Raw genomic sequence first — 26429 nt, 5'->3', positions numbered from 1 at the left:
CCTGATGTATGTTATTTTGTCAAAGGTAACGACTCCGTTTTTCATATTCATAACTCCTGACGCCTAGGCTATTAAATTACAGTCACTATAATAGTAAGACGGATTTTGATCCGTGACCACGTTCTTTGCCATTCCAATCATTTTTCATTATTTTTTTAAGTTTGTGCTATATATTTTTACGTCTTTTTAAATTTTTGATTCATGCTTAATTTTTGATCCGTGACCGCAATACTATTGGCAGGAATCTGATCCCATAGGCATGTTCCTGCCTTAAGATAAATGAGGGCCACTAAATGAGGATTAACTACTTGCTGAGACTTGCAGTTCTTGTACACATTTCAAAGATCATTATTGATAGGTCAGTTGCCTCTGACTAAATGATAGCAGCCTGATGTCTATTATGGCTGGGCAATATATAGAACATTTACAACCAAATACTGAACATAATAACAAATGTCACGAATATTGGGATATTAATGTCCTGGTTTTAATTTGACCAATAAGTTTTCTTACAGTCTGTAATGTTGTCCAGCTGTGCACATATTTCATGAGAACACGAATGCATTAAAAAAAAAGTTTAAATGCCAATAGCTTAAATAGCAAATTAAAATTACTATTTTTTTAATCAGTGAAAAATACTTTGGAAAATGCCTTAAATATCAACATTTTAAAACATTTAGTTGCATTTAACATCACTTCTTCCCTTCAACCAGCCCTAGTTGCTACGAAGGTTCCAGGTTCAATCTTATGAAAAAAGCAGACAGCATGAGAAGAATTATTCACAACATAAGTTTCTGTGTTTAATGAGTTGGGCAAGTAACAATAGAAATTTAACAATAACGTCTTCTGAAAGCAGATTTCTGTACAGACAAGGAATGCAGACTGATTAGAGCATTTCTTACACATTTCAGAACAAGTAACCAAAATGACAATTGTGTGGTCTGATAGTTACTCCATATAGATCAAAAGAGGTGAACAACAGGAAAAATTCATGTTATTCTCAACGTGAGAACTGTCTGCCATCTCCCTTCCCTCTGTTGACATGTTTGAAGATCTTGGCCTTGTGGACATTCTTAGATTTTGGTAGCCGAAGCCTCCGCCGCCACCTCGCTTGTGCATCTTCACCCCTTTACTGCTGTGAACGTCTGAGAGAGCCAACGGTTAAGAAACAAACACTGCAATGTCAGAGCATTCTGAAAGAACTGAACTTATCAATAAATATACTATAAATGCTTGGTACTGATCAAAAGTTTGAGGTCAGTAATATTCATTTTTCAAAGAAATTAATACCTTTATTCAGCAAGGATTCATTAAATGAATTATTTTTTATAGCATAAATGCAGCCTTGGTAAGCATAAAACATGAAAAAAAATATTAGCGACCCCAAACTTCTGAATGTTAGCGCATGTACGTCAATTCCATGATTAATATAGCAGCACAATATATCATTTTAGCATCTAAATCACGATTATGCTCATCCGGGATAGTCACATGTAATGTGATGTCAAGTATAGGGATCGTAGTTAATCCATACGAACCAACAATGCAGTTTGAAACGCATGTGATTCTTGGATTAATTCCATAGTTTAACCATCATAGAGCAAGAGTTTATAATTTGCATGCGTTTAAGGTCCTGTCAGTTTAAACATTTAAATGATCTTAAACCATTTTAGTGCAAGAAGCTAAAAAAATCAATCCAGAAATTGCACACTGTTTTCTGTGCACACACACACAGCCACGTAGAATGAAAACTCAAACCGTTTAATAAGTTCCACATGCAAGAAGATTCACAGTAATACAGTGCTGAAAGGATACTGAGGTCCACAAATGGCGGCACTTTAAAACCAAAAGAAATCGCCACCTTCGGGAGGTCGAGTGTCTCCACGTTATAGATTTGTTTGAGGGAATGAGAGTCGTAAGCTCGAACGTAGGATTTGTAGGCCTCCTGAGCTGATTTGTGAAGGTAGTAGTTCTTCTCTATCAGCTTCTCCAACTGAAAAAGACAAAAGCAAATACCAATTTTAAATGGGTTCATTTGATTTCAGAGGGGTTTCATTTGAAACAAGTTAGAGATTTAAGTCAATTTGACTGAATATGAAGTCTCACCTGAGATTGAATATCAGAGATTTTACTCCAGGAGAACTCAAACTCACTCAGAGGGACCTTTAGAGGAACACATGCGAGACATTTGGAAATCCATTTTGTCTAGATAAAACTTGACAGGTTTAACAGTTTACTAACTGTTTATAAGTTGTATAGAGTATTTGAACTATTGTCATGACCTTATGAAGCAGACACATACTGAAAACCAATATAAAACATTAACAATAGAGATATAATACTTTGGCCTGTTTGAGGAATCGTAAAAAGCCAAGCTCCTCTGGTCTCAGAATCAGGAGGGCATGTCCTCTGCCGTTAATACCACGAGCTGTTCGCCCTACGCGGTGAATGTACTCCTAAAATAACCAAAAAAAACATATTAAAAAACAAATACATTTTAAATGAGCAACCTGATTGGATTACAATTATGATGGACTAAGCAGCATGACTGCTCTACCTTCGGATCATCGGGTGGGTCATACTGAACAATCCAGTCCACCTCTGGGATATCCAGACCTCTGGCAGCCACGTCCGTACAGAGGAGAATGCCAGAGTCTGCGTTACAGAATTGGAAAAACGTTGTGGTTCTCTTGGTCTGTTTCTGCTTTCCCTGTAAATTTGTGAAAACAAAAGTAGGTTTTCTGCAGGGTTTTTAAACGAGCTGCACAAATACAATTAACACACACACAAGTAATACAGACTTTGACAAAAAAAAACCCTCACATTTCAGCCTTTAATACATTTCTAAGAAAAGAGAAAACATTTTTAAGTCAGAATTATAATTATTATATTCATTTAAAATGCGACCTGCTCTGAAGCCACAAGCCACGCAATCAGTGCCAATTAATTCATAGCCTTTAATATCTGCATTAAGCCATATCGAGATTCCTGTCTTTCCTTTCACCAAATTTAAGACCTCTTTTCGTGGCCTTTTTATGGCCTTGAATCTGATACAGCATGATTTAAGACACATTCATCACACTTCATAAATGGTACTTCTCATCTTATCGCTCAATGACTCACGTGGATGGCCATGACGGGCAGGTCAATGTAATTGAGCAGCTCATAGTGGTACTTCACAGACATGCAGGATGAGAAGAACACCATCAGCTTCTTCTTACGATTCTTCTTCAGAAACGTGAAGAGCAGCAGGAAACGTTTCTCTGAAGGACATACGACATATCCCTAAAAAGAACACAAACCACATGCTGTTTACACTCAAATATTTTACACTAACAACACATGACCCACTGGTGCTGATAAAGGAGCGGGACAGGTGAGCAGTGTACCTGTTCAAGTCCTTCCACAGTGGCGGTCTCTTTGTTGTCATCCACTCCAACATACAGTGGCTCCTTCTTGAGGGAGATGCGCGCAAGATCCTCCACCTTACGTGTCTGTGTTGCTGAAAACAACATGGTCTGTCTTTTTTCTAGAGGAAGAGAAATATTTGTCAGTATCAAAATATGTTGTGCACAAAATCCAAACCATTCAAGTTATGATTTTGCAGTATGAATTGAATGCAATGGCTTAAAATGGTTGAATACTGCATGTTTTATTCAGTATACAAATATATACTGTTTATGTAGTAATATTTTTTAGGTTGATTGATATTGGATTTTGCCAATACAATGACAATGCGTTAATAGAAAGGCACTAAAAGGGTTATTGTGCCAAAACGAGTAAAAATCTATCTTGACAAGAGTTTGTTGAATTTTTAAAAGTGAGTTTAACCAAAAACCAATAACATCCAGGGGAAAAGTGATTTATGCATAGTGTGGGACTTTTAATCATAAGCCCAAAATACTTTGGGACTCTTATTTTGAAAGGTCTATGCTTTACTACTTCCAGCTGCTCATTCATAAATGTGGAGATAAAATATGCACTCTTACAACCATCTACAACATATGACAATATAAACACCATAAAGTAAACAGATCAATAAGCAACCATTGTGTTTTGACTTGAACAGTGCTGACATTTAATTCAGTAACAGCCTTTTAATGGTTAATATTCACATTAAGCTGCATCACCATATTCCCTTTAAGATGGTACTTAAAGGGTTAGTTCACCCAAAAATGAAAATGATGTCATTAATGACTCACCCTCATGTCGTTCCAAACCCGTAAGACCTCCGTTCATCTTCGGAACACAGTTTAAGATATTTTAGATTTAGTCCGAGAGCTTTCTGTCCCTCCATTGAAAGTGTTTGTACGGTGCACTGTCCATATCCAGAAAGGTAATAAAAACATCATCAAAGTAGTCCATGTGATATCAGTGGGTTCGTTAGAATATTTGGAAGCATCGAAAATACATTTTGGTCCAAAAATAACAAAAACTACGACTTTATTCAGCATTGTCTTCTCTTCCGGAATCCTTTCCATTGAATTGATTCCATTGAATCCTTTCATCTGTCAGCGTTGGTAATGCACTTTTACATCGTTGTTTGGCGATTAGGACATCCATTTTAAAAAATATAGCAATACCAAAATACAAACAATGCAGAATAGCTTGAATACAGCGTGCGTCTCCCTCAGACTGTAAACGAAGCTCGGGCGCACCGGATAACATGTCAGCAGCGTCACTGTGGAGTCGTGAACCCGGATTGACAACAGACCGGAAGAGAATACAATGCTGAATAAAGTCGTAGTTTTTGTTATTTTTGGACCAAAATGTATTTTTGATGCTTCAACAAATTCTAACGAACCCACTGATGTCACATGGACTACTTTGATGATGTTTTTATTACTTTTCTGGACATGGACAGTATACCGTACATACATTTTCAATGGAGGGACAGAAAGCTCTCGGACTAAATCTAAAATATCTTAAACTGTGTTCCGAAGATGAATGGAGGTCTTACGGGTTTGGAATGACATTAGGGTGAGTCATTAATGACATCATTTTCATTTTTGGGTGAACTAACCCTTTAAAGGAACACTCCACTTTTTTTTTTTTTTTGACTTGTCTGTAGTTACATCGCGTACACAATGTAACTATAGAAGAGTCAAGATTTAAATAGGAAAAATATCGAAAATTTTTGGTCATTTTTGAGCGAGATGCTATTGGTCTCATCAGATTCAATGAACTATGCTAAGCGGCTGAATGGATTTGAAAATGGTAAAACTCAACTGTTTAACTCTAGGGGAGTTGGAAAATGAGCCTATTTTCAAAAAAAGTGGAGTGTTCCTTTAAGACTTTTGTTTTACCATAGGAAGGAAGTGATGTCAGATTAATAAGGTTAGTCATTGATTCTTACTAGGCAGTAGTTTGATGATCAGCTTAAGTTCTTCCTCAAAGCCAACCTCCAGAATCCTATCAGCCTCATCAATGATCAGACACTGGAGGTTCTTAAACATGAACCCAGGCGTGTTCTGTGGAAAGAAAGAGTGAGGTCAAGTATACTGTACTGACCCATGTGGCCAATCTGTTCACTGTAAAAGGTCTTACCTGCAGGTGATCGAGAAGTCTGCCAGGTGTAGCAACCACGATATTGACTCCATTTGCGAGTTTCTGGGCTTCAGCAGAACGATTACTGCCTCCCATGATGAGGCCGTACGTGTGCACGTGATGCGTCATCAGCTCCTTCAGCACACCATATGTCTGCATAGCCAACTCACGAGTGGGAGACAGAATGACCACTCCAGTCCCTGAGAAACAGACCACAGGTTTGACTGACATCTCTACAAGGAAAAGTCAGAGAAAGCCAATATATTCAGTGTGCACTCACCATTTCTTGGCATGAATTTGAGTTTGTAGATAAGCTCAATGGAGGGAATCAGGAAAGCCAGAGTTTTACCACTTCCTGTTTTAGCTGCTGCTAGCACATCTCTGTTGGACAAGAATGAGCACACATCCCAAACATTAATATGACAATTAAATGTGAGAATTACCGTACCACAGAAACCCTGCCATCTCTGATGCGCTGCAGACTCACCTCCCTTCCAGCAGGGGGCGTATGGTCTTGTGCTGGATCTCAGTCATGGTTTCAAAGCCCATTTCTTTCACTCCCTTCAGTGTATTCTCACTGACCACTTCTGCCAAAGATGCAAATGACCTGTCCTCAAACGCACCTGAGAAAGACAGCAGTGAGGAAAACAAATCCTAGTTACCAGTTACCCATTCATGTTTATGGGAAAAATAAATCTATTGTGTCTCTCAATTACAAACATGTACAGTCATTTATATTTAATTAAATAATAAACCATCCCCTTGAAATTATAAGGTTCTATCTGCATTCTGAGCAGCTTCGAGATATTGAGCTTCAACGTTTTTGCATTCCATTCAACCTAGTAGATAGAACCTTTTTGTTTTCTAAATAAAGAGTCTCAAAAATGCACACACCATAAAAAACCCCAATGCAAATAATGCCACAGATTAAGAATAGGTGAATAACTCAATTTTGACAAAAATGTCAGATAGAACATTATAATTTCAAGAGGACATCTAATGATGTCTAATAAATTGTGTTTTTTAGAAAGAAAATCATTCCAACAGATAATTTTACATTGCAAAAAGCAAAACAAAAAACTTTTTCTAACAACTGAATAAAAGTTGCTGTGAATTTAAGATTAAATTTCGTCGTTCAATTACAGACAAGTCTAACAAACTGGTTTATTTTCTATAAAGAAAATAATTTCAAATGGTAATTTCACATTTCAAATAAAGATTAAAAAAAAAGAAATATTTCCAGAACTGTTTTTTTCACCAACTAACTGAAGCAGCTTCTGTGAACTTAAGATTACATTATCTTACTAATAATAAAACATGCATATCTTATAATATTGTCGCTCAGTTACAGATATATGAACAGTAAATTATTTTAATTAATTCACTTTTCAAAAAAAAAAACATTTTAAATGGCTATTTTGCATTTCAAATAAAGCAAAATAAATACAGAACTGTTTTTTCACCAACTGAATAAAAGAAGCTTCTGCATATTTAAGATTAACATTATCTTAATAATTAATAAATAATTATCTTAATAATAAAACATGCATATCTTATAATATTGTCACTCAATTACAGATATATGTACAGTAAAAACACATCTTAAATGATTATTTTGCATTTCAAATAAAGCAAAATAAATAACTTTTTTCACCAACTGAATAAAAGAAGTTTCTGTGAATATAAGATTACGTCACAATGCTAGTAGTTATTTTACTAGCAATAAAACATGAATCTCTTATTTTGTAACTCAATTACATTTATCTACAGTATATTTAATTAACCTGTCAAACAAAACTTTTTGGAATGTTTTTCCTAAAACTAGCCAAATCGACTGGACATCTCTCTCATGTATTTCCCCATTTAAATGAACTGATAATTAGACAAAGTAAACCATGCTCAACATATATGACTCATTGCAGACAGTATTTATCATAAAACAGGCTGTGCCGTGTCTACCTGTCAGACCAGAAGGAAGCTGTGGACCATCTTCATCACTATCATCCTCCTCAGCTGATCCCTCTTTTTCATTCCCATTCTCTGCCAACTTGACAGGCTCCCCCTCCTGTTTTTCATCACTCGGTTGCTCTTCTCCCACCAATGCTTCTGTTGTCTCTTTAACTTCAACCTGTTTTTTGACCTTTTTCACACCTAAATGAGTGTATGTGTATACATGTCAAATACTAGCATTAAATTGCATAATTGTAACTACATATTCACAACAATACTAAACACTCACTGGATGTTGAGTCTCCTGTGCCATCCAATTTTCTTTTCTTTTTCTTCTTGATTTTCTGTGAGGTTTCACCGCTGTTGGTGGAGACACTTTGCTGCTGTTCTTCAGTGACTTTTGGAGCAGAATCACTAGTCACATCAGCTTCCTCCAGCACAACCTTCGCCTCTGCCAGATAACAGACACACACAACACATTTCATCAACTTCATCTCAAAGGAAAGCATGTACACTCAAGATGAGCGGAATTATGCATTGACGATGTCGACAACATGTTCCTCAATCAACTAAACAACACATAATCAACATTATAATTACGATTTAACTAAACCTATATGTCGTGCTAGGTTAAATACAACTGACTGAATTGTAAGACAAAACTTTACTAATGCTTTTAAAAGCGGTGTGATTATCACATGGTGGATCCGAGATAACGCCTGAATTAAGTAAACGTCTCATTTATCTTTACAACAAGAGTGGAAAAATCACCTCCGCCGTTTTCTTCTTCTTCCTTCTGGGATCTGAGCAGATTCCGTTGTTTATTTTTTTCATTTCTCTTCTCAATTTTCTTTCGCAGAATTTTCATCTGCATGTCCGCCATGGCTGTACACAAACACGTGTGTGCGTGCTGCGTGGGGTCCTTCACTTAGCTGACTGGCTCATACTATGCCTGACTAAAATATTCAAGACCCTTCAAAAATATGTGTCCGAAATCGCACCCTATACCATCATTCACTATTAGTCCACTAATACAGTTCACTTGAATGAAAACGAGTGAGCGAATTCGGAGTGTGTGGTGGAAGGACTACCGCTTTTGCATAGTTTGTGCTTGCTTTTTAATAATTACTTGAAACTTAGCAAACTAAAAAGATATATCTTGAATTCTGTCATGGAAACTATGTATAAACCTTAATTAACAATTCAATAATCAATTAAAAGGACTTTATACATGTATGATATTACGCTGTAGCCACGTTGGACCCGCCATAGATAAACATTCATAGATTCCTCATTAGCGGCGGCCGACTCTATGAGCCGCGCCCGCCTTCAGCCATATTGGAACGGTCAAAGCCGGTCCGTGAACATTCGAGAGTAAGTTGCGTCTGCAACCAAAGTTAGACGCATGTACAGAGATGGGCGTAAATACATGGAAATGTATTTAAAATACAAATATATGTGTGGAAAAATGAATTTGACTTCATTTTGTATTTTGAAAATACATAAAATACATGTGAAATTGAAGATTCAGATATCCCTATTAGGCTGATTTTGGGCCTATTCTAATGCCAAAAAGCTAATGTGTGCACAAGAAACCTTCGTTTTACCTCTTCCCTGCCCCTGCCCTGTAGGAAATAAAAAACAAGTTTTACACCATCATTAAAAGGCTATTTGTTAAGCAATTATAAATAGCTAATTAAGAAACACGACATCAAACTCTCTGTCATTCTCTCTCTCTGTCATTCTCTCTCTCTCTCTCTTTCTTAAGTTTGCTTCCTTGCTGGTACCATTGTAAAAGTAAAAACATTAAAAAAGGTACCATAGTAAAAACCTGTAATACTGAGTTAATGCATATAAAAACAAACCAACACATTCTCTCACCTGTGAATGGTTATCCTGTTTCTTCAGGAATTTAAATCTTGGTGGTTTCTGGTGGATCCAAAATGGTCAATATTCATATTCATGCATTTTATTCATATTTAATGTTAATCATTTATGGCTTATGATTTATCAATATTACTTTTGATTTCATATATTCATGTACTCCTAATCCATATCCTCATCATATTTTCAAGTATTTACTTTTTATTGTGCTCCTTTATGGTTATTATTCTTTTATATTTAAGAGTATGTTGCTATATTCAGTTGTTCTTTAAAGTGTTCCAGTGTGACAGGTCACGTTGACACGTTTGTGGTGAGATATTGGACGTTTGCCAAGTACTGCAGAAGTGATGTTTTCGGAATTAGTTGCTCATTTGAACTCAATGTACTTTTTATATCAAAATATGTCCGTTATTATTTCTGCTCAAGGGGGTCAAAACAACCCATATATCTATTTTTTTTACACTTGACCAGTCTATGACATAATGGGTAAATCCATTTGACCTTTTCTGATTAGAACAAAACATAAGTTTGAGTGGGATGTACATTTCCCTATGCTTATGGTAAAACGGACTGGGTCTTTGATAGTTTAGCTTTTTCCTTCGCTTTTCTTTGCTCTTCCTGCTTCTTCTCTTCTCATTCTGCAAATGTCTTAATTTTGTTCCTTCTTTCTGTATATTCTGATCTTCATCTATTAGATACAATACTCTTTACAATACTCTAAATTTTATTATTAACTATTAATTACTTAATTCATTTGTTTGTAATAAATTTGTTATTCCTTATTCAAATTTAATCTCTGACATAATCATTGCTGGAACTGCCTGGATCTCATTTTCTCAAGTTTTTGCATCAGTTTCACAACCAGAAGCTGCGTATCATTGATTACTGTGAGTGATGACGACACACTGACCGTTGCAAGATGGCGAGCACGCCGACGTGTCTGGAGCGGTCGAATATGAAATCTATGTATATACACTTCTGAACAAAATCTTAAGACCGGGGGAAACATTACAAGTATTCGCATTTTGCGCTATTGGATCATAACCAGGTTGCAAGTACTGTGTCAAAATGCCAAAAGAAGAAACAGGAACAAGAGACAAAAAATAGAGAGTATGCAATTTATTGAAAACTGCATTTAAACTCCAACAGGATGTTCATCAGCTGATCAAAAGTTTAAGACCATAGCCTTAAAAACTAAAAATCTGTGCAAAAATAGTGCTTTCATGTCATTCTCCTTCAGACTTCACACTGTCTTGATATCCTGATGGCAAAGGCAAAAAGGCCTTCTGTCTTTGAATGCGGCAGGATTGTTGAGCTGCACAAGCAAGGGCTCTCGCAATGCGCCATCACTGCCGAGGTTGGACGCAGTAAGACAGTCATTTTACATTTCTTAAAATATCCTGAGAGTTATGGGGGGAAAAAGTCAAGTGGTACACCCAAACAGATTACACCTGCACTGAGTTGAAGGATCCGACAGGCTATCCGTGAGGACACAGGCAGATCCTTGCCCCAAATTAAGGCCATTACTGATGCTGACTGCAGCCCAATAACCATAAGACAGCTTCTGTGAGATAAGGGCTTAAAGAACAAAAAGTCTTCAAAGGCCACATCTCTTCTCATGCCACAGACCTGCCCATTTGGAATTTGCAAGGGAGCACCAAACATGGGACATTGAAAGGTAGAAGAAAGTTTTATTCTCTGATGAGAAAAAAATTAACCTGGAGGCTTCCAACACTACTGGCATGACAAGGTGATCCCACTGGAGATGTTTTCTATGCGGCACAGTGGAGGAGGCTCCATCATGATCTGGGGTGCTTTTTCATTCAATGGAAAATGGAGCTTCAGGTTGTGCAGGGCGTCAAATGGTGGCTGGCTATGTGGACATGTTGCAGCGGGCATCCCTCTTGACTGATGGCCCTCGTCTGTGTGGTAATGACTGGGTCTTTCAGCAGGACAACGCTGCAGTTCACAATGCTCGCCTGATGAAGGACTTCTCCCAGAGCTCTTTTGGACCATCCTGTGTGTTCCCCTGATCTAAATCCCATTGAGAATTTTTGGGGATGAATGGCAAGGGAAGTTTACAAAACGAACATCAGTTCCAGACCATGGATGCCCTTCATGAAGCCATCTTCACCACATGGAGCAACGTTCCCAGCAGCCTCCTGGAAACAGTTGCATCAAGCATGCTGAAACAAGTGTTTGAAGTGATCAACAAGAAGAGTGGGGCTACTCAATACTGAGTCCTTTTTTGACACTTTTAGTTCTGTTGTGGGGTTTTTTTGGGCTATGGTCTTAAACTTTTGATCAGCTAATGAACAGCCTGTTTGAGTTTAAATGCGTTTTCAATAAATTGCATACTCTCTATTTTTTGACTCTTGTTCCTGTTTCTTCTTTTGGCATTTTGACGCAGTACTTACAACCTGGTTAAGATCCAAAAGCACGAATTGCGAATACTTGTAACGTTTCCCCCGGTCTTAAGTTTTTGTTCAGGAGTGTATATCTATGGGACCAGCTGTTTGGAAAATGGATGGATGGCTGTTTCAGCTGCAGGCGCCATCTTCTGGTAATTAATTTGGTGCACAACCTTCATAATGTATAAGGAGAAGAAAATAGACTACTCTTTTTTTTTTGTTTAGTTTAAAGGGATAGTTCACCCAAAAATGAAAATTCTGTCATCATTTTCTCACCCTCAAGTTGTTCCAAACCCGTATGAATTTCTTTGTTCTGTTGAACACAAAAAGGGAGATATTTTGATGAAAGTTGTATTCAGGCCGCTTTGGGGCACCATTGACTTCCACAGTAGGAAAATAAATATTATGGAAGTCAATGGTGCCCCAGAACTGTTCAGTTTCCCACATTCTTCAAAATATCTTCTTTTGTGTTCAACAGAACAAAGACATTTATACAGGTTTGGAACAACCTGAGGGTGAGTAAATGATGACAGAATTTTCATTTTTGGGTGAACTATCCCTTTAACAAACTTCAGTAGTAAAACATTCTATTCAATTCAATTCAATTCAATTCAATTCAATTCAAAATCTTTATTGAGGCTTCAAGTGAATATTTCTTATTTATCTTATCCTATTTAAAATATCAATGGTCGTCTTCTTAACTTTATATAATGAAGCATGAAGCATTGACGCTCTAGTAGCATTGACGCTTGACTGTAGGGTATCAGTCGTATCGATATTCACACTGTCCCGTGGATCACTAGCCGTGTTTGTATTACAATGTTTGGTAGTTTACTTACATTTAAATTAATACTTTAATTTACTGTGCGCACCTGACACTGGTTTTCCTTGTGATTTTCGTGAGTTATTTCAAAATGTCGATTAGAAACATGACATTTTTTAAATCTGACAACCTGAACAAATGAAATAAACATTTAAATACTTATTATCTGAAAATTACTTTTTTATCAATTTTTACGTAAATCAAGATGATTGTGGCGTCATTTACATCCCGACCAAAACATTTTGAAAATGGAAATGTTCAAAACTGATAGAATTCTTCTGTTGTGCATGAAATGTTCAGCACTGCACACTATTAGACAAGATTAAGTTTACTTTCTAGACATCAACGGTGCTCACAAGTAAACACATTTTGAAAAATTATATTGAAAAATGTACTGTAAATAACTGCATTTAATGGTCTTTTTTGCATATGTTGCTATGCTACAGGGTTTGGGAATTGCACACTTACACAGTGGATTCAGTGCTGCTCACTGAAGTGTGCTGCTCTCCACGTCATGACTAACACACACAAAATCACCCCGACAAGTTCACTTAACTACACTGACCTCATGACTACAGAGGAATTGGAGGAGAATCTGAGTAGAAACCAAAGGCTTTTGTCAATAAACTGTTTCATAACCAACTCATTTCACAAGCTGAACCTAGACAACCTACTGATACACATTACAATCCAGGGAAATGATTGTACGGTCAATCAAACAAAAAGAATAGCTGATTTGTTAAACAGCTATATACACATAGTATAAACTTTAAAGCTTACTTCTGTACTTGATGTGGCAGGTGTAACCACACACTGTTAGTGTGTTTTTGAAAAAAAAAATAGGGGTACAAATAAACCATGTTTCTTTGTAAACATACACATTATGTTTATGAAAAGGACATTTACCATTCAAAAGTTATATTTTTTATTCTGCAAAATACATTTTTTTTAAGCTTATCAAGCTGCAAGGTTCATCAAGATAAGTTCACCAAACAAACACGTGCTATCGTACAGTTAAAAAACCTGGTGAAATACTTAATCATTAATCAGTTACAAAAATACAAACCTCAAAAGCAAAGCAATAAACGATTCTGAGCCAAGACTTTATTTAAACTTTATCTCAGTCTGTGATGAACAAAAGCACCAATGTAACATTACTGAGAGCTTATTTTCTTATAAGGGTCTTTTTCAATTTCATGTTTGTGTACAAAAACATTATTATAAACATCAATATCTGTATTGTAAATGGCCAAGTCATTGACAAGAGTTTCTGTGTTATACAATAGAGATTGTTTCAAAGCAGCTTCACAGTAATAATATATATATATATATATATATATATATATATATATATATATATATATATATATATACAGTCCAAAAGTTTGGAACCACTAAGATTTTTAATGTTTTTAAAAGAAGTTTCATCTGCTCACCAAGGCTACATTTATTTAATTAAAAATACAGTAAAAAACAGTAATATTGTGAAATGTTATTACAATTTAAAATAACTGTTTTCTATTTGAATATATTTCACAAAGTAATTTATTCCTGTGATGGCAAAGCTGAATTTTCAGCATCATTACTCCAGTCTTCAGTGTCACATGATCCTTCAGAAATCATTCTAATATGCTGATTTGCTTCTCAATAAACATTTAATGTGTACAATTGTACAAAATATTTGTGTACAATATTTTTTTCAGGATTATTTGATGAATAGAAAGTTCAAAAGAACAGTGTTTATCTGAAATCTAATCTTTTGTAACATTATAAATGTATTTACTGCCACTTTTGATTGATTTAATGCATCCTTGCTGAATAAAAGTATTCATTTCTTTAATTTCTTTTCAAAAAAATAAAAATAAAAATTCTTACTGACCCCAAACTTTTGAACGGTAGTGTATAATGCTACAGAAGCTTTGTATTTCAGATAAATGCTGTTCTTTTGAACTTTCTATTCATCAAGGAATCCTGAAAAAAAAGTACACAACTGTTTTCAACATTGAAAATAATCATAAATGTTTATTGAGCAGCAAATCAGCATATTAGAATGATTTCTGAAGGATCATGTGACACTGAAGACTGGAGTAACGATGCTGAAAATTCAGCTTTGCATCACAGGAATAAATTACTTTGTCAAATATATTTAAATAGTACACAGTTATTTTAAATTGTAATAATATTTCACAATATTACTGTTTTTTACTGTATTTTTAATTAAATAAATGTAGCCTTGGTGAGCAGACGAAACTTCTTTTAAAAACATTAAAAATCTTAGTGGTTCCGAACTTTTGGACTGTACTGTATATATATATATATATATATATATATATATATATATATATATAGCTTTTTGGTAAAGCCATCTGCACAGCAAATCATGTCTTTGCTATTTGGTATCTAATAATAAAACAAAAGAAAATAGAAAAAAAAAATGCCTGAAAAAGAAGACTGCCAAAATACTACTGTAACATGATAAAAATAATTACTATAAAACAAATTTACAAACTGAATGTGACTTGACTTGATACATAACATAATTAAGATTTTAATTAATTTCCAGCAAAACCCTTCAAAACATTCTCTCTTAAATATGGAACAGTCATCTACATCATCATCCACACTGTTTCATTTCACATCCCACCAGGTGATATTTAACTTAGAAACAGTCCGATATTGTGAAAATAAGCTAAAGGCACCTGTAATGCTCCAGTAGTCACACACTCGGGTCACTTCAGTACAACATGGTAGCCATCATTACTTTCATCTGCCGTCACACAGGGAAAAACATAGCCAACATTAACTACATATGATTACAAAGTGTGAATACAGTGGAGATTCAGACACATACTGTGACTATTTTAGTGTTTTTTTGTTTGTTTGTTTTTTAAATAGCAACTTGTTTGTCACAAAGACATTCCTAGAAGTCCAAGAAGACTTTTTAACAGTTGCCTGATCAGTGAGCCATGAAAGTCAGAAGAGTGACGCAACCAGATGCTACCTGTGATTTGTATGCATTATATAGATTTCCTGCTTATCAAAGTGTTTGCATTTAAAGGGATAGTTCACCCAAAAAATGAAAATTATGTCATTTACTTCCCCTCAAGTTGTTCCAAACCTGTATAAATTTCTTTGTTCCGCTGTACACAAAGGAAGATATTTGGAAGAATGTTAGTAACCAAGCAGATCTCAAAGAAATTTATACAGGTTTGGAACTACTTGAGAGAGAGTAAACAATGACAGAATTTTCATTTTTATGTGAAAATATCCCTTTAATGTGAAGTCAGCAAATATTTAGCCTTCTGAACAGTTCTTTTGTGCAATGGCAATTTTCACCCCATAACTCTAGCTTAATAATCAGTATAGTTAATATAAAATTCCATGTCTATGATGTTACCTTTCATAGTGCTGATAATGAAACTAGTCTCCTCTGTAAAGTTCTGCACCATCTGAAAAAGCCAGATATATGTAGAGTGACCTGAATGCATTTAAAACACAACTTTGTGATTCTTTTTAACAGTGTATGCTTGGATTACTGTATTTTCTGTCACTCTAATCTATTTTAACAATCAGTAACTGATTGTGGTAATGATTTTAAGGAAAATGGTGTTGCTACAGACCAAGTCTATAGTGCTTTTTGTCTATTTTTTGAGCTTAACAGCCCCTGGTCAAGATTCACTTTCACTGTATGGGAAAGAGCAGTGTCAACATTCTGCTAAACATCTCCTTTTTTGTTTTATGTAAGTGATGTAAAGAGTGTAAGTGATGACAAAACATTTTATTTATTGGTACACTAATCCTAAAAATAAAAATGAACTTTCAATCAAAGAATCTTGGAAAAATGTATCACAATTTCCACAAAAACAATTACTCAACACAACTGTTTTCAATATTAATAATAAGAAAAGTTTCAGCTGTGCCATCACAGGAATAAACTATAAATTATATTTCAAAATATACTAAAATAGAAAAGTTATTTCAAATATTATTTCATAATATTACTGAAATTACAAACAAATGCAGCCTTAATGAGCTTAAGAACAAAACACTAACAAAATCTTTCCAACCCTCAAACTTTTGAAATGGTAGTGTAAATGTGCTACTATTTGTCCGCTGGATAAACTACCCCTTGGACAGGTTTTATAACTAACAGTTCCTGAATGATCTGTAATCTCTGAAATGTCTTGACTCAATTTAAAGCACTCTCTGCTCTCTTACCTCATCTGAAACTAAGACATGGATCCCCGTCGGCCCCTGTCTGTATATACGATGGATTTGCTGTGAGGGAACATTATATAGATTGGCTATCTTCTCAGTGAGCTCTAGGACAGTTAGGTCCTCTAGGTAGAGGGCATGGTACACTACAGACAAAAACAATTTGAGTATTAAGCATAAATGTAACACTCCTTCTGCATGTCATACATATGATAAAGGACACTGTGACGTCTCCTACCATCATCACCCGCTTTGGTGTGCGGTTGGTTCCTGTTCTGCAGCTGGGATACGTAGACAGTGAGACGCGGTTGTATGCACCTGGGGAACATTGTCGTAGACCACGCTGAGCACATGTCTGGACACATTTTAGGATGAATTGGAAGTGTTCGATTAGAGAGACAGCTCACCTTCCTTTGATTGCATTGAAAAGACGGATGCCGTCAGCAGGACCACAGATCTGAATGAAGTCTTCTCTACTCATTTTTAGCAGATCGGAACCTGAAACATTAACAAAGCTGTTCATATAGTAGTCTTATATTTAAAATCATGAAATTTTTAAGAAAAACTTGAAAGAATGACTCTGTTTCAAATGCAGTACCGTTCAAAAGTTTTGGGTTGGTAAGATATTGTGAATGTTTTGAAAGAGTCTCTTGTGCTCACTAAGGCTGCATTTATTATTTAATATTATAAAATTTTATTACAATTTAAAATAGTTTTCCATTTTAATAAACTTTAAAAAGTAATTTATTCTTGTGATGGCAAAGCTGAATTGTTAGCATCATTACTCTAGTCTTTAGTGTCACATGATTTCCTTCAGAAATCATTTGAATATGCTAATTTGGCACTCAAGAAAAATGTCTTATTATCAACATTGAAAGTTAAATATTACTTAACATTTTTGTAGATTTTTTTTTTTAGGATTCCTTAAAGAATAGGAAGTTCAGAAGATATAGAATATAAAAATAGAAATGTTTTGAAGCATTATAAATGTCACTTTTGATCATTTTAATGCTTCCTTGCTAAATAAAACTATATATATCTGAAAGGGTTAGTTCACCAAAAAATTAAAATTGTGTCAATAATTACGCACTTTCATGTCGTTACACATCCGTAAGACATTCATTCATCTTCAGAACACAAATTAAGATATTTTTGATAAAATCCAAGAGCTTTTTGACCTCCAATAGATTGCAGCGTTATTACCACTTAGTAGCAAAGACATTGCTTTGTTTGTTTTTTTGTGCACAAAAAGTATTCTTGATGTAATATAAGTCTAAGGTGTCCCCTGAATGTGTCTGTGAAGTTTCAGCTCAAAATACCCCATAGATTTTTTTTAATTCATTTTTTTAACTGCCTATTTTGGGGCATCATTAACTATGCACCGATATATAGGTTGCGGCCCCTTTAAATCTCCCGCTCCCCCTCCCCCGGAGCTCGCGCTTGCTTTGAACACCATAAACACAATTTACACAGCTAATATAACCCTCAAAATGAATCTTTACAAGATGTTCGTCATGCATGCTGCATGCATACATTGGATCATGTGAGTATTGTATTTATTTTTATTCTGAATGAGTTTGAGGCTGTGCTGCGTGGCTAAAGCAAACATTACACACTGTTGGAGAGATTTATAAAGAATAAAGACTGCAAGTGTTTAATAATGAAAATAGCGACGGCTCTCTTGTCTCCGTGAATACAGTAATAACCGATGGTAACTTTAACCACATTTAACAGTACATTAGCAGTCTATCAGAGGTCAGAAAGCTCACAGATTTCATCAAAATTATCTTAATTTGTGTTCCGAAGATGAACAAAGGTTTTACCGGGTTGGAACGACATGAGGGTGAGTAATTAATGACAGAACTTTCATTTTCGGGTGAACTAATCCTTTAAATACGCATATACAATATATCTTTCTGACTCCAAACTTTTGATAATTCATTCAATACAGTTAATAGTCGACTGTTTACCCAAAATTTGTGTGTTCGATGTATTTTTTATGCTTATCTGAGTATCAGGTTGTTGGTTCAGCAGCATGTTAACTCTAAACTATTCAATTTTATCTATGGAGAATTTCTAACAGCTGTAATTCTCAGTGAATATTTCAGCCCACCTGAGAAGCCAGAGAAGAGCCTGCAGAAAGAGGAGAATCTATTACGATGGAGCCACTGCTGCGTGTCCTGCATGGAGGACGATGGCAACAGGTGCTAATGGCAAAAAGAAGAAGAATACCATCATCCATGTCCTCAAACACAAACCTATAAAGATAAGAGAGCATGGCATTAATGTTTTTAAGCAGCCCGCCATACTTACATCAGAGCAGCTGGGCAGAAGTAGCTCCACCTGCTGGTCTGGAGAGCAGTTTCTATAAACGCAATAAGACAGGAGACCAGTAGCCAGTTATGTTCTTGTTCCTGAAAATCATGCAGTGATTTCATACTGAATAAGGACTCACTCCTCTGGGAAGCTGTAGGAAGTGTGAGCGCTGTGATAACCAGGAGATGGTGTGTTGCTGCTGACGGATGGGGCTTCAGGCCAAGGGGAGCACTGAAAGAAAAGGAAAAAGTCTACCTATGTTAGGTGGCCGTTTTAGCCCCACCTCTTGACCTTATTCTCAATATGGATTGCTTTGGTCAAACAAGCAATCATGTGAACATTCCAGTCACACCTTGCTTGTGTGAGAGAGATTAATATTTCACTCTGGCCAGCCAAAGTAAAGAGGTAATGGAAAATTCAGCAGCCATAGATGTTTGATGTAGACTGCCAGCTTGAAAGAGAGCAATCATTAACATATGGACAGATTTTCCTATAGCTGAAATAATACTTAAACCAAAAGTGAAAACTTTGTCTTGTTGTTCTGAACCTGTATTATTTTCTGTCTTCCTTTAAAGCAGCTCTTTTCTATACATTGATGGTGATTTATAGTGTCAAGCTCCAAAACGTCATAAAATTAGTCTATATGATTTGATGCAACTGATGGAAAAAATGGAATTGGTTTTTAAATATCACATGACCAACGTAAAGCATAGCCACAAATGAGATGCGAGAGCTACAGAGGAATATCATTGGGATGCTTTCGAAATTGCAAACTCTTGAGTATGTACTTATTTTGAATAAGTAATTACTTCACGACCACTAAAAAAGTATGTTCTATATTCTATGAATGTGTGTAGTATGAATGTAATCTGGACGTACTCCTTTCTCCATGTTGCCCTTATCACGTTACCTGCCAGCGTCAGCTGGGATAGTAAATAGTAAAGCGTCCATCGTATGCACACTTTAGAATCTCGACGGAAGTAGTAGGTCATTTGGGTACTTTTTGCCTACTGTAAATTCGGACATTATTTTTTCACATACTGTTTTTGCCTACTCTATAGTAGGGAAGTATAGGATTTTGGATGCAGCCATAGATTAAAAAAAGAAAAAAAAAGAAAAAAAAAATCAAATGAAAATTTTGGTTTTCCTCATAGTGCTTTTTTGTTATTTTTGGAGCTGTATAACTCTAGATCCACTTTCTTTGCATGCTACCAAGGCAAATGTCTTACCTCAGTCAGCACTGTTGTTTTATAGGATGGTTGATATTTTTCTCTATCCTGAGGACTCTTTTTGTCCATCTTCTCTCTGTCAGTCTTGAGTTTGCGATCAGCGCCTTTCGGCTTGAGAAAAAAAAAAATTAAAGCATTAAAAGGATAGTTCACCAAAAAATGAAATTTCTGTCATCATTTACTCACTTTCATGTCATTCCAAAACTGTATGATCTTCTCTCTTCTGTGGAACATACTGTATCATACTGTATACATACTGTATTTTATTTTTTATTTTTTGTCCATACAATGCAAGTCAATGAGAGCAATGTTATTTGATTCTCAACGTTCTTTAAAATATACACTTTTGTGTTCCATAGATGAAAAAAACGCATGCAGGTTTGGAACGACACGAGGGTGAGTAAACAATAACAGAACTCTCATTTTTAGATGAACTATCCCTTTAAGTAACATCAAAATAATAATCTCACCTTTAAGGTTATTTCAACGTCTAACATCTCCACAAAACACACTGTGTATCTGTTATCTTTGTAGAGTCTATAACAGGAGTGGCGAACGTCGGTCCTGGAGAGCCACAGTCCTGCAGAGTTCAGCTCCAACCAAAAATTCACCTGTCTGTAGCTTTCTAGTAACCCTTCAGACCTTGATTAGTTTGTTCAGGTGTGCTTGACTAGAGTTGAAGAAAAACTCTGCATGACTTGGCTGAATCCCAAATGGCACACTTCATAGCACTTTCGGTCTTGTGGACTTACAATGGCTGTTAAGTCCACTATGCGCCATCGATGCACACTTCAGCTGAGCCCGCAAGTTCGCAAGCTACGCAGAGGACTTTACCCGGCAGTCAAAGTGGCATTACGTCATGAAAGTGCGGACTCAGAGGAAGACCGTGAGGGTTTAGGGTGCCATTTGGGATCCAGCCTGTGGCTCTCCAGGACCAAGGTTCCCCACCCCTGGTCTATAAGGTGCTCTACCTTGAACACTTTGACCTGGCAGCTGGCGGAGCGCATGTGTTCAGTGTATTCTCCATGCTCGCCGGCTGCAAAGGTGTCTATCTGAATGCGGAAAGGGACGCCCTTCTCTCCACCATGTTTTCTAGGAGTGAACTCAGTGCTAATGCAGTTTACCTGTATATAAAGAAACAGAGATGTTACTGTTGGTGATACTCAATCTAGTGGAGAGCTCAGAAAGAGAGAGAAAACGCTCCACCTGAATGAACACGGAGGCATTTTTGTCAGGATCCCAAAGGAACTCTATGGTGTTGAGCTGCAGTGGGTGGGCTCGAGGCTCCATTATACCCACTGACAGCGGGATATCTGAACATAACAATTTGGACATGGTTAATCATATGAAATTGTGTTTGACACAATAAGATTTGAAAACAATTGTTGGCAAGATGGTCTTCTAGAAATGTGCTTTTTTAGGAAAGCAGGTTCCACCTATATCCAAGATCCTGTCTCCTGGTCGGTTCCACCTCCATCCTTCCAGCTGTTGATGCTCTGTGTACTGCAGCCGTCTGTCATGGAAAACGACACGCACAATGCTCTGGAAACAGCATAAGACAGTATGATGTCAGGAAAGCATCCCACATGTCCAAGTATTATATAACATGCATGTCTGAATTTTCTGTAGTATTTCCTAACACAGCTCACATTTAAGAATTCAGCCACAAATGGTTACAATTATGTTACTAAAAGTGCCAATTATGAATTTTTACATGCACGTGTACATGACTGCACTACATTTTTATTTTGGTATATTGCAATTTGTATTGTCCCTTTGACTATGTTGTATTTGTAACAGTATTTTTCATTTATAATATTGTATAATTTTACTAGCCCCCTGTTGGATAACAATCTATCAACTAAAAACTGTAAAATAATTATAAAATTTTGAAATCATTAAAAATTATGTGAGAATATTTCAAAGAGCATCTGACCATCTGTACTCTACAGAAGAGGATTAGGGCCAAGCAATAATAAAAAAATAAAACCATCTCGAGATTAAAGTTGTTAAATTTTGAGAAAAAACACGTTAAATTTTGAGAAAAAAGTCGAGATAAAATGTTGAGAATAAACTCGTTAAATTACGAGAAAAAAACTCGTTAAATTTCGAGAAAAAAGTCGAGATAAAATGTTGAGAATAAACTTGTTAAATTACGAGAAAAAAGTCGAGATAAAATGTTGAGAATAAAGTCATTAAATTACAAGAAAAAAGTCGTTAAATTACGAGAAAAAAGTCGTTAAATTACGAGAAAAATGTTAAATTTCGAGAAAAAAGTCAAGATAAAATGTTGAGAATAAACTCATTAAATTATGAGAATAAACTCATTAAATTACAAGAAAAAAGTCAAGATAAAATGTTGAGAATAAAGTCATTAAATTATGAGAATAAACTCATTAAATTATGAGAATAAAGTCATTAAATTACGAGAAAAAAGTCGTTAAATTATGAGAACAAATTCGTAATTTAACGAATTTGTTCTCGTAATTTAACGACTTTTTTCTCATAATTTAATGACTTTTTTCTCATAATTTAATGAGTTTATTCTCAACATTTTATCTCGACATTTTTCTCGAAATTTAACAACATTTTTCTCAGAATTTAACGAATTTGTTCTCGTAATTTAATAACTTTTTTCTCGTAATTTAATGACTTTATTCTCAACATTTTATCTCGACTTTTTTCTCAAAATTTAACGAGTTTTTTCCTCATAATTTAACGAGTTTATTCTCAACATTTTATTTCGACTTTTTTTCTTGAAATTTAACGAGTTTTTTCTCAAAATTTAACAACTTTAATATCGAGATGGTTTTATTTTTTTATTATTGCTTGGCCCTAATCCTCTTCCGTAGTACTCAAGTTCACATGATCACAAAATTCATAAATATCACAAAATGTCATAACCTTAATTTTTTTTTTAAATCCTAAAACTGTTTATTTCTAGGTTTGCAAAGTCACAGTGAAAAAAAACTTTAACCTACCTTTACATATTTGCTGCTTATATCTGTATACTCCATCAGTTTTCTATTAAGCATTCGGATTTCATAGGACTGACCTATAGTGCATTAAAACAAGATGGATTAAAATGGAAAAAAATCTGAAACCACACTGATAGTATAGTTTGTAATGGTTGATTTTACTGCCAATGCAATTATTATAATGTCAACAAAGCTAAACACAGAACTGAATTAATTACGGTACATGTATAAGAGCAAAATCATCTGTAACCCTCAAAATAAAGTGTAAAAACATTGCTCCAGTGATTAAAAATCACATTTACAACAAAGAGTGTTTATTATGATTCTCCTTCAGAGTTTGCTTAGGTAACTCTTTATGCAGTGTGTTGTTCGTTTTAGTCATGTCATTTAGTCATGTCACCTTTAGTCATGGACTTCAGACATCAACAACTTTCGGTTACACCATCAAGTCAAAAGTACAGACTGATATGTGCTGGGAAAAAAGGTTCTTTCAAGACGAACATAAGAAAGACAAAGCATGGTGCTATGAATGCAACTTCAAATGTTGACTGAATTTAAACAAGCACAAGACGATTATTTAACAATACCTTGATTTAGATATGTGAGCGTTTCGTCCTGAAGTTTCACTGCTGGAGATGTGGCTGCACAAAGCACATAATGGAAAGGAGACGCTCTGATCTCAGTGGACTGCTGCTCCTCTTCATGCTTGAGAAACGGAGCAAGAGCATCTCTGAGAGAAAACAAAGGACATATAAAGTGGAGGCTCTCCCACATGAAAAAATACTATAGTAATTTATTGTAAATACTATAGTGTTTTTGAACCATACTAGTATAGTAAATTGTAGTATACTGTATAATACAGTATAATACAAGTATATACTCTATTATAGTATTTACAACACTTTGTTAATGAATGCTACAGTATACTGTAGTATTAACTATAGTGTACTGATAAACTGTAATAAATACTGTAGTATACTTAACTACAGTAAACTGCAGTGTTTTGTAACTAGTATACCCTATAGTTGTAGAAAACTAACTACAGTAATAGGTCATTTGTTTATTTACTATTACCACAGCAACTATTGAATTACCACAACAAATTAATTCAAGTACTTTAGTATGGTTCAAAAACACTATTGTATTTTTTCATGTGGGATCATGCCATGTTACCATACTAACAATAACGTAACAAATACGAAAAAGTATGATGGTACTCGTTGAGGTACTTTGGAGAACACTTTACACACAATAATGCAAGAATATGGTAATCTTTCAGAAACTACTGTAACTTTGTAAGTACCACTATATTTTACAACAGTCACCAACAGCAGACAAAACAGGAGATACATCCAGACAAATACCTCTAAACATCTTAAACAGTTTAATCCAGAATGATACATTAAAGTCTATTCTTTAGTTTGGCCTCAGTACTGCAAAATCAGGGCAGATATGACTGATGAGAGATTTACAGTGAACCGACTTAAAAAAAATAGTTTTCTTATATATAACTCCCCTCGTGAAAGACTTCTCAGGTATATTAATCTGTATAAAGTTTATAACAATTAAAAAACTCAAAAATGTAAAATAACTAAACTGAGAAAAATGACAAAATGTAAGACGACTACACAACCTCAATAACTCGCGCCAGTGTAACGTTACTTACCTTATATAATTATTTTGCGCGTGCTGTTGATAGGTTTCAGGATGGCTGTGCCAAAACAGCATGCTCTACAGTTCGGTGACGTTCGTATCCAAAAATGAGTAGTCAAACGGGTGGTCGCCGGTGAGGGGACCGTGAGGGCCGCATAGGCTTTTCTGAACCCAACTTGTCCGGTGTCTTTTATCCCCGCGTGACGGCCGTCAGGTGACCTGTGAGTGTCCGTCACTCTGCCTTCATCCTTTGTCACCCCCACTCTGAACCGCTCGTTTAATAACAAACGGCTACCGAGTTGTTTTGACACAGGCGGACTCTGACATCAAAGGTCAAGACTGAGTTGCTGATAAACCATATTTAGCGTGCAGAACTTTATTAACTAGATTATGCAATGATATGCTTGTGTGCACTGCGCACCCTTTTACATTTTCACATCTGTATTGATGGAAAACATCACTGGCACAAGCGCATACTAAAAACGTACTTTAATATTTGCTTGAACTTCATAAAAACTGTCAAGGTTATATTTCACCCAAAAATAATCTATTTTCCTTTTCTTTACATTTGTACTTGCATTAGTAATGACACACCATGATAGTATTTGTTTTGCAGTATTTGACAGTAGTTAATGATTATTTTAATATAATAAATGTGTGTGTCCGGATAGGATTTCTATTATTATATATGTTTCACATTGAATGTCTGAAGAAAACAATCTTTTATAAATAATAACACATATACATTATATATATACAGTACAGTCCAAAAGTTTGGAACCACTAAGATTTTTAATGTTTTTAAAAGAAGTTTCGTCTGCTCACCAAGGCTACATTTATTTAATTAAAAATACAGTAAAAAACAGTAATATTGTGAAATATTATTACAATTTAAAATAACTGTGTACTATTTAAATATATTTGACAAAGTAATTTATTCCTGTGATGCAAAGCTGAATTTTCAGCATCGTTACTCCAGTCTTCAGTGTCACATGATCCTTCAGAAATCATTCTAATATGCTGATTTGCTGCTCAATAAACATTTATGATTATTTTCAATGTTGAAAACAATTGTGTACTTTTTTTTTTCAGGATTCCTCGATGAATAGAAAGTTCAAAAGAACAGCATTTATCTGAAATACAAAGCTTCTGTAGCATTATACACTACCGTTCAAAAGTTTGGGGTCAGTAAGAATTTTTATTTTTATTTTTTTTAAAAGAAATTAAAGAAATGAATACTTTTATTCAGCAAGGATGCATTAAATCAATCAAAAGTGGCAGTAAAGACATTTATAATGTTACAAAAGATTAGATTTCAGATAAACACTGTTCTTTTGAACTTTCTATTCATCAAATAATCCTGAAAAAAAATACTGTACACATTAAATATTTCTTGAGCAGCAGATCAGCATATTAAAATGAT

At 35.2% G+C, this 26429-nt stretch overlaps 2 protein-coding genes across 5 annotated transcripts; both read right to left on the bottom strand.

Annotated features, from left to right (window-relative positions):
- Positions 1–775: 775 nt before the first annotated feature.
- Positions 776–8429, bottom strand: ddx18 (DEAD (Asp-Glu-Ala-Asp) box polypeptide 18). Its single transcript, XM_048193558.1, is given in 15 exon segments — positions 776–1078; positions 1081–1145; positions 1816–1993; positions 2107–2163; positions 2343–2456; positions 2558–2710; positions 3124–3285; positions 3390–3529; positions 5357–5471; positions 5548–5747; positions 5828–5928; positions 6035–6170; positions 7507–7698; positions 7787–7948; positions 8269–8429. Coding segments are annotated over 15 exon segments (1965 nt in total). The 5' UTR covers positions 8381–8429; the 3' UTR covers positions 776–1000.
- A 6795-nt stretch (positions 8430–15224) lies between these two features.
- On the bottom strand, positions 15225–25284 carry tfcp2l1 (transcription factor CP2-like 1). Of its 4 annotated transcripts, none has more exons than XR_007185295.1 (15): positions 25020–25284; positions 23941–24083; positions 23357–23430; positions 21812–21917; positions 21582–21688; positions 21347–21499; positions 20376–20486; positions 19286–19377; positions 19144–19195; positions 18944–19037; positions 17238–17328; positions 17069–17148; positions 16834–16893; positions 16013–16064; positions 15225–15382 (listed from the first exon to the last, which is right to left on the bottom strand). XR_007185295.1 is itself a non-coding variant. In XM_048193555.1 (15 exons), exons 1-15 carry the CDS (start codon positions 25079–25081, stop codon positions 15345–15347), a joined length of 1398 nt encoding a protein of 465 aa, XP_048049512.1. In that variant the 5' UTR covers positions 25082–25284; the 3' UTR covers positions 15225–15344. The 4 variants fall into 4 exon arrangements, 3 of the variants coding, with proteins under 3 accessions (XP_048049512.1, XP_048049514.1, XP_048049513.1); XM_048193555.1 differs by having other exon boundaries at positions 16834–16976; XM_048193557.1 differs by lacking the exon at positions 25020–25284 and adding an exon at positions 23754–23840 and having other exon boundaries at positions 16834–16976; positions 23941–24081.
- Between the last annotated feature and the right edge of the window lie 1145 nt (positions 25285–26429).

Source organism: Megalobrama amblycephala, linkage group LG6 (assembly GCF_018812025.1).
Source record: "Megalobrama amblycephala isolate DHTTF-2021 linkage group LG6, ASM1881202v1, whole genome shotgun sequence".
Taxonomy (NCBI): domain Eukaryota; kingdom Metazoa; phylum Chordata; class Actinopteri; order Cypriniformes; family Xenocyprididae; genus Megalobrama; species Megalobrama amblycephala.
Note: the sequence above shows the minus strand (reverse complement) of the source record. Positions and strands in the feature narration are given on the sequence as shown.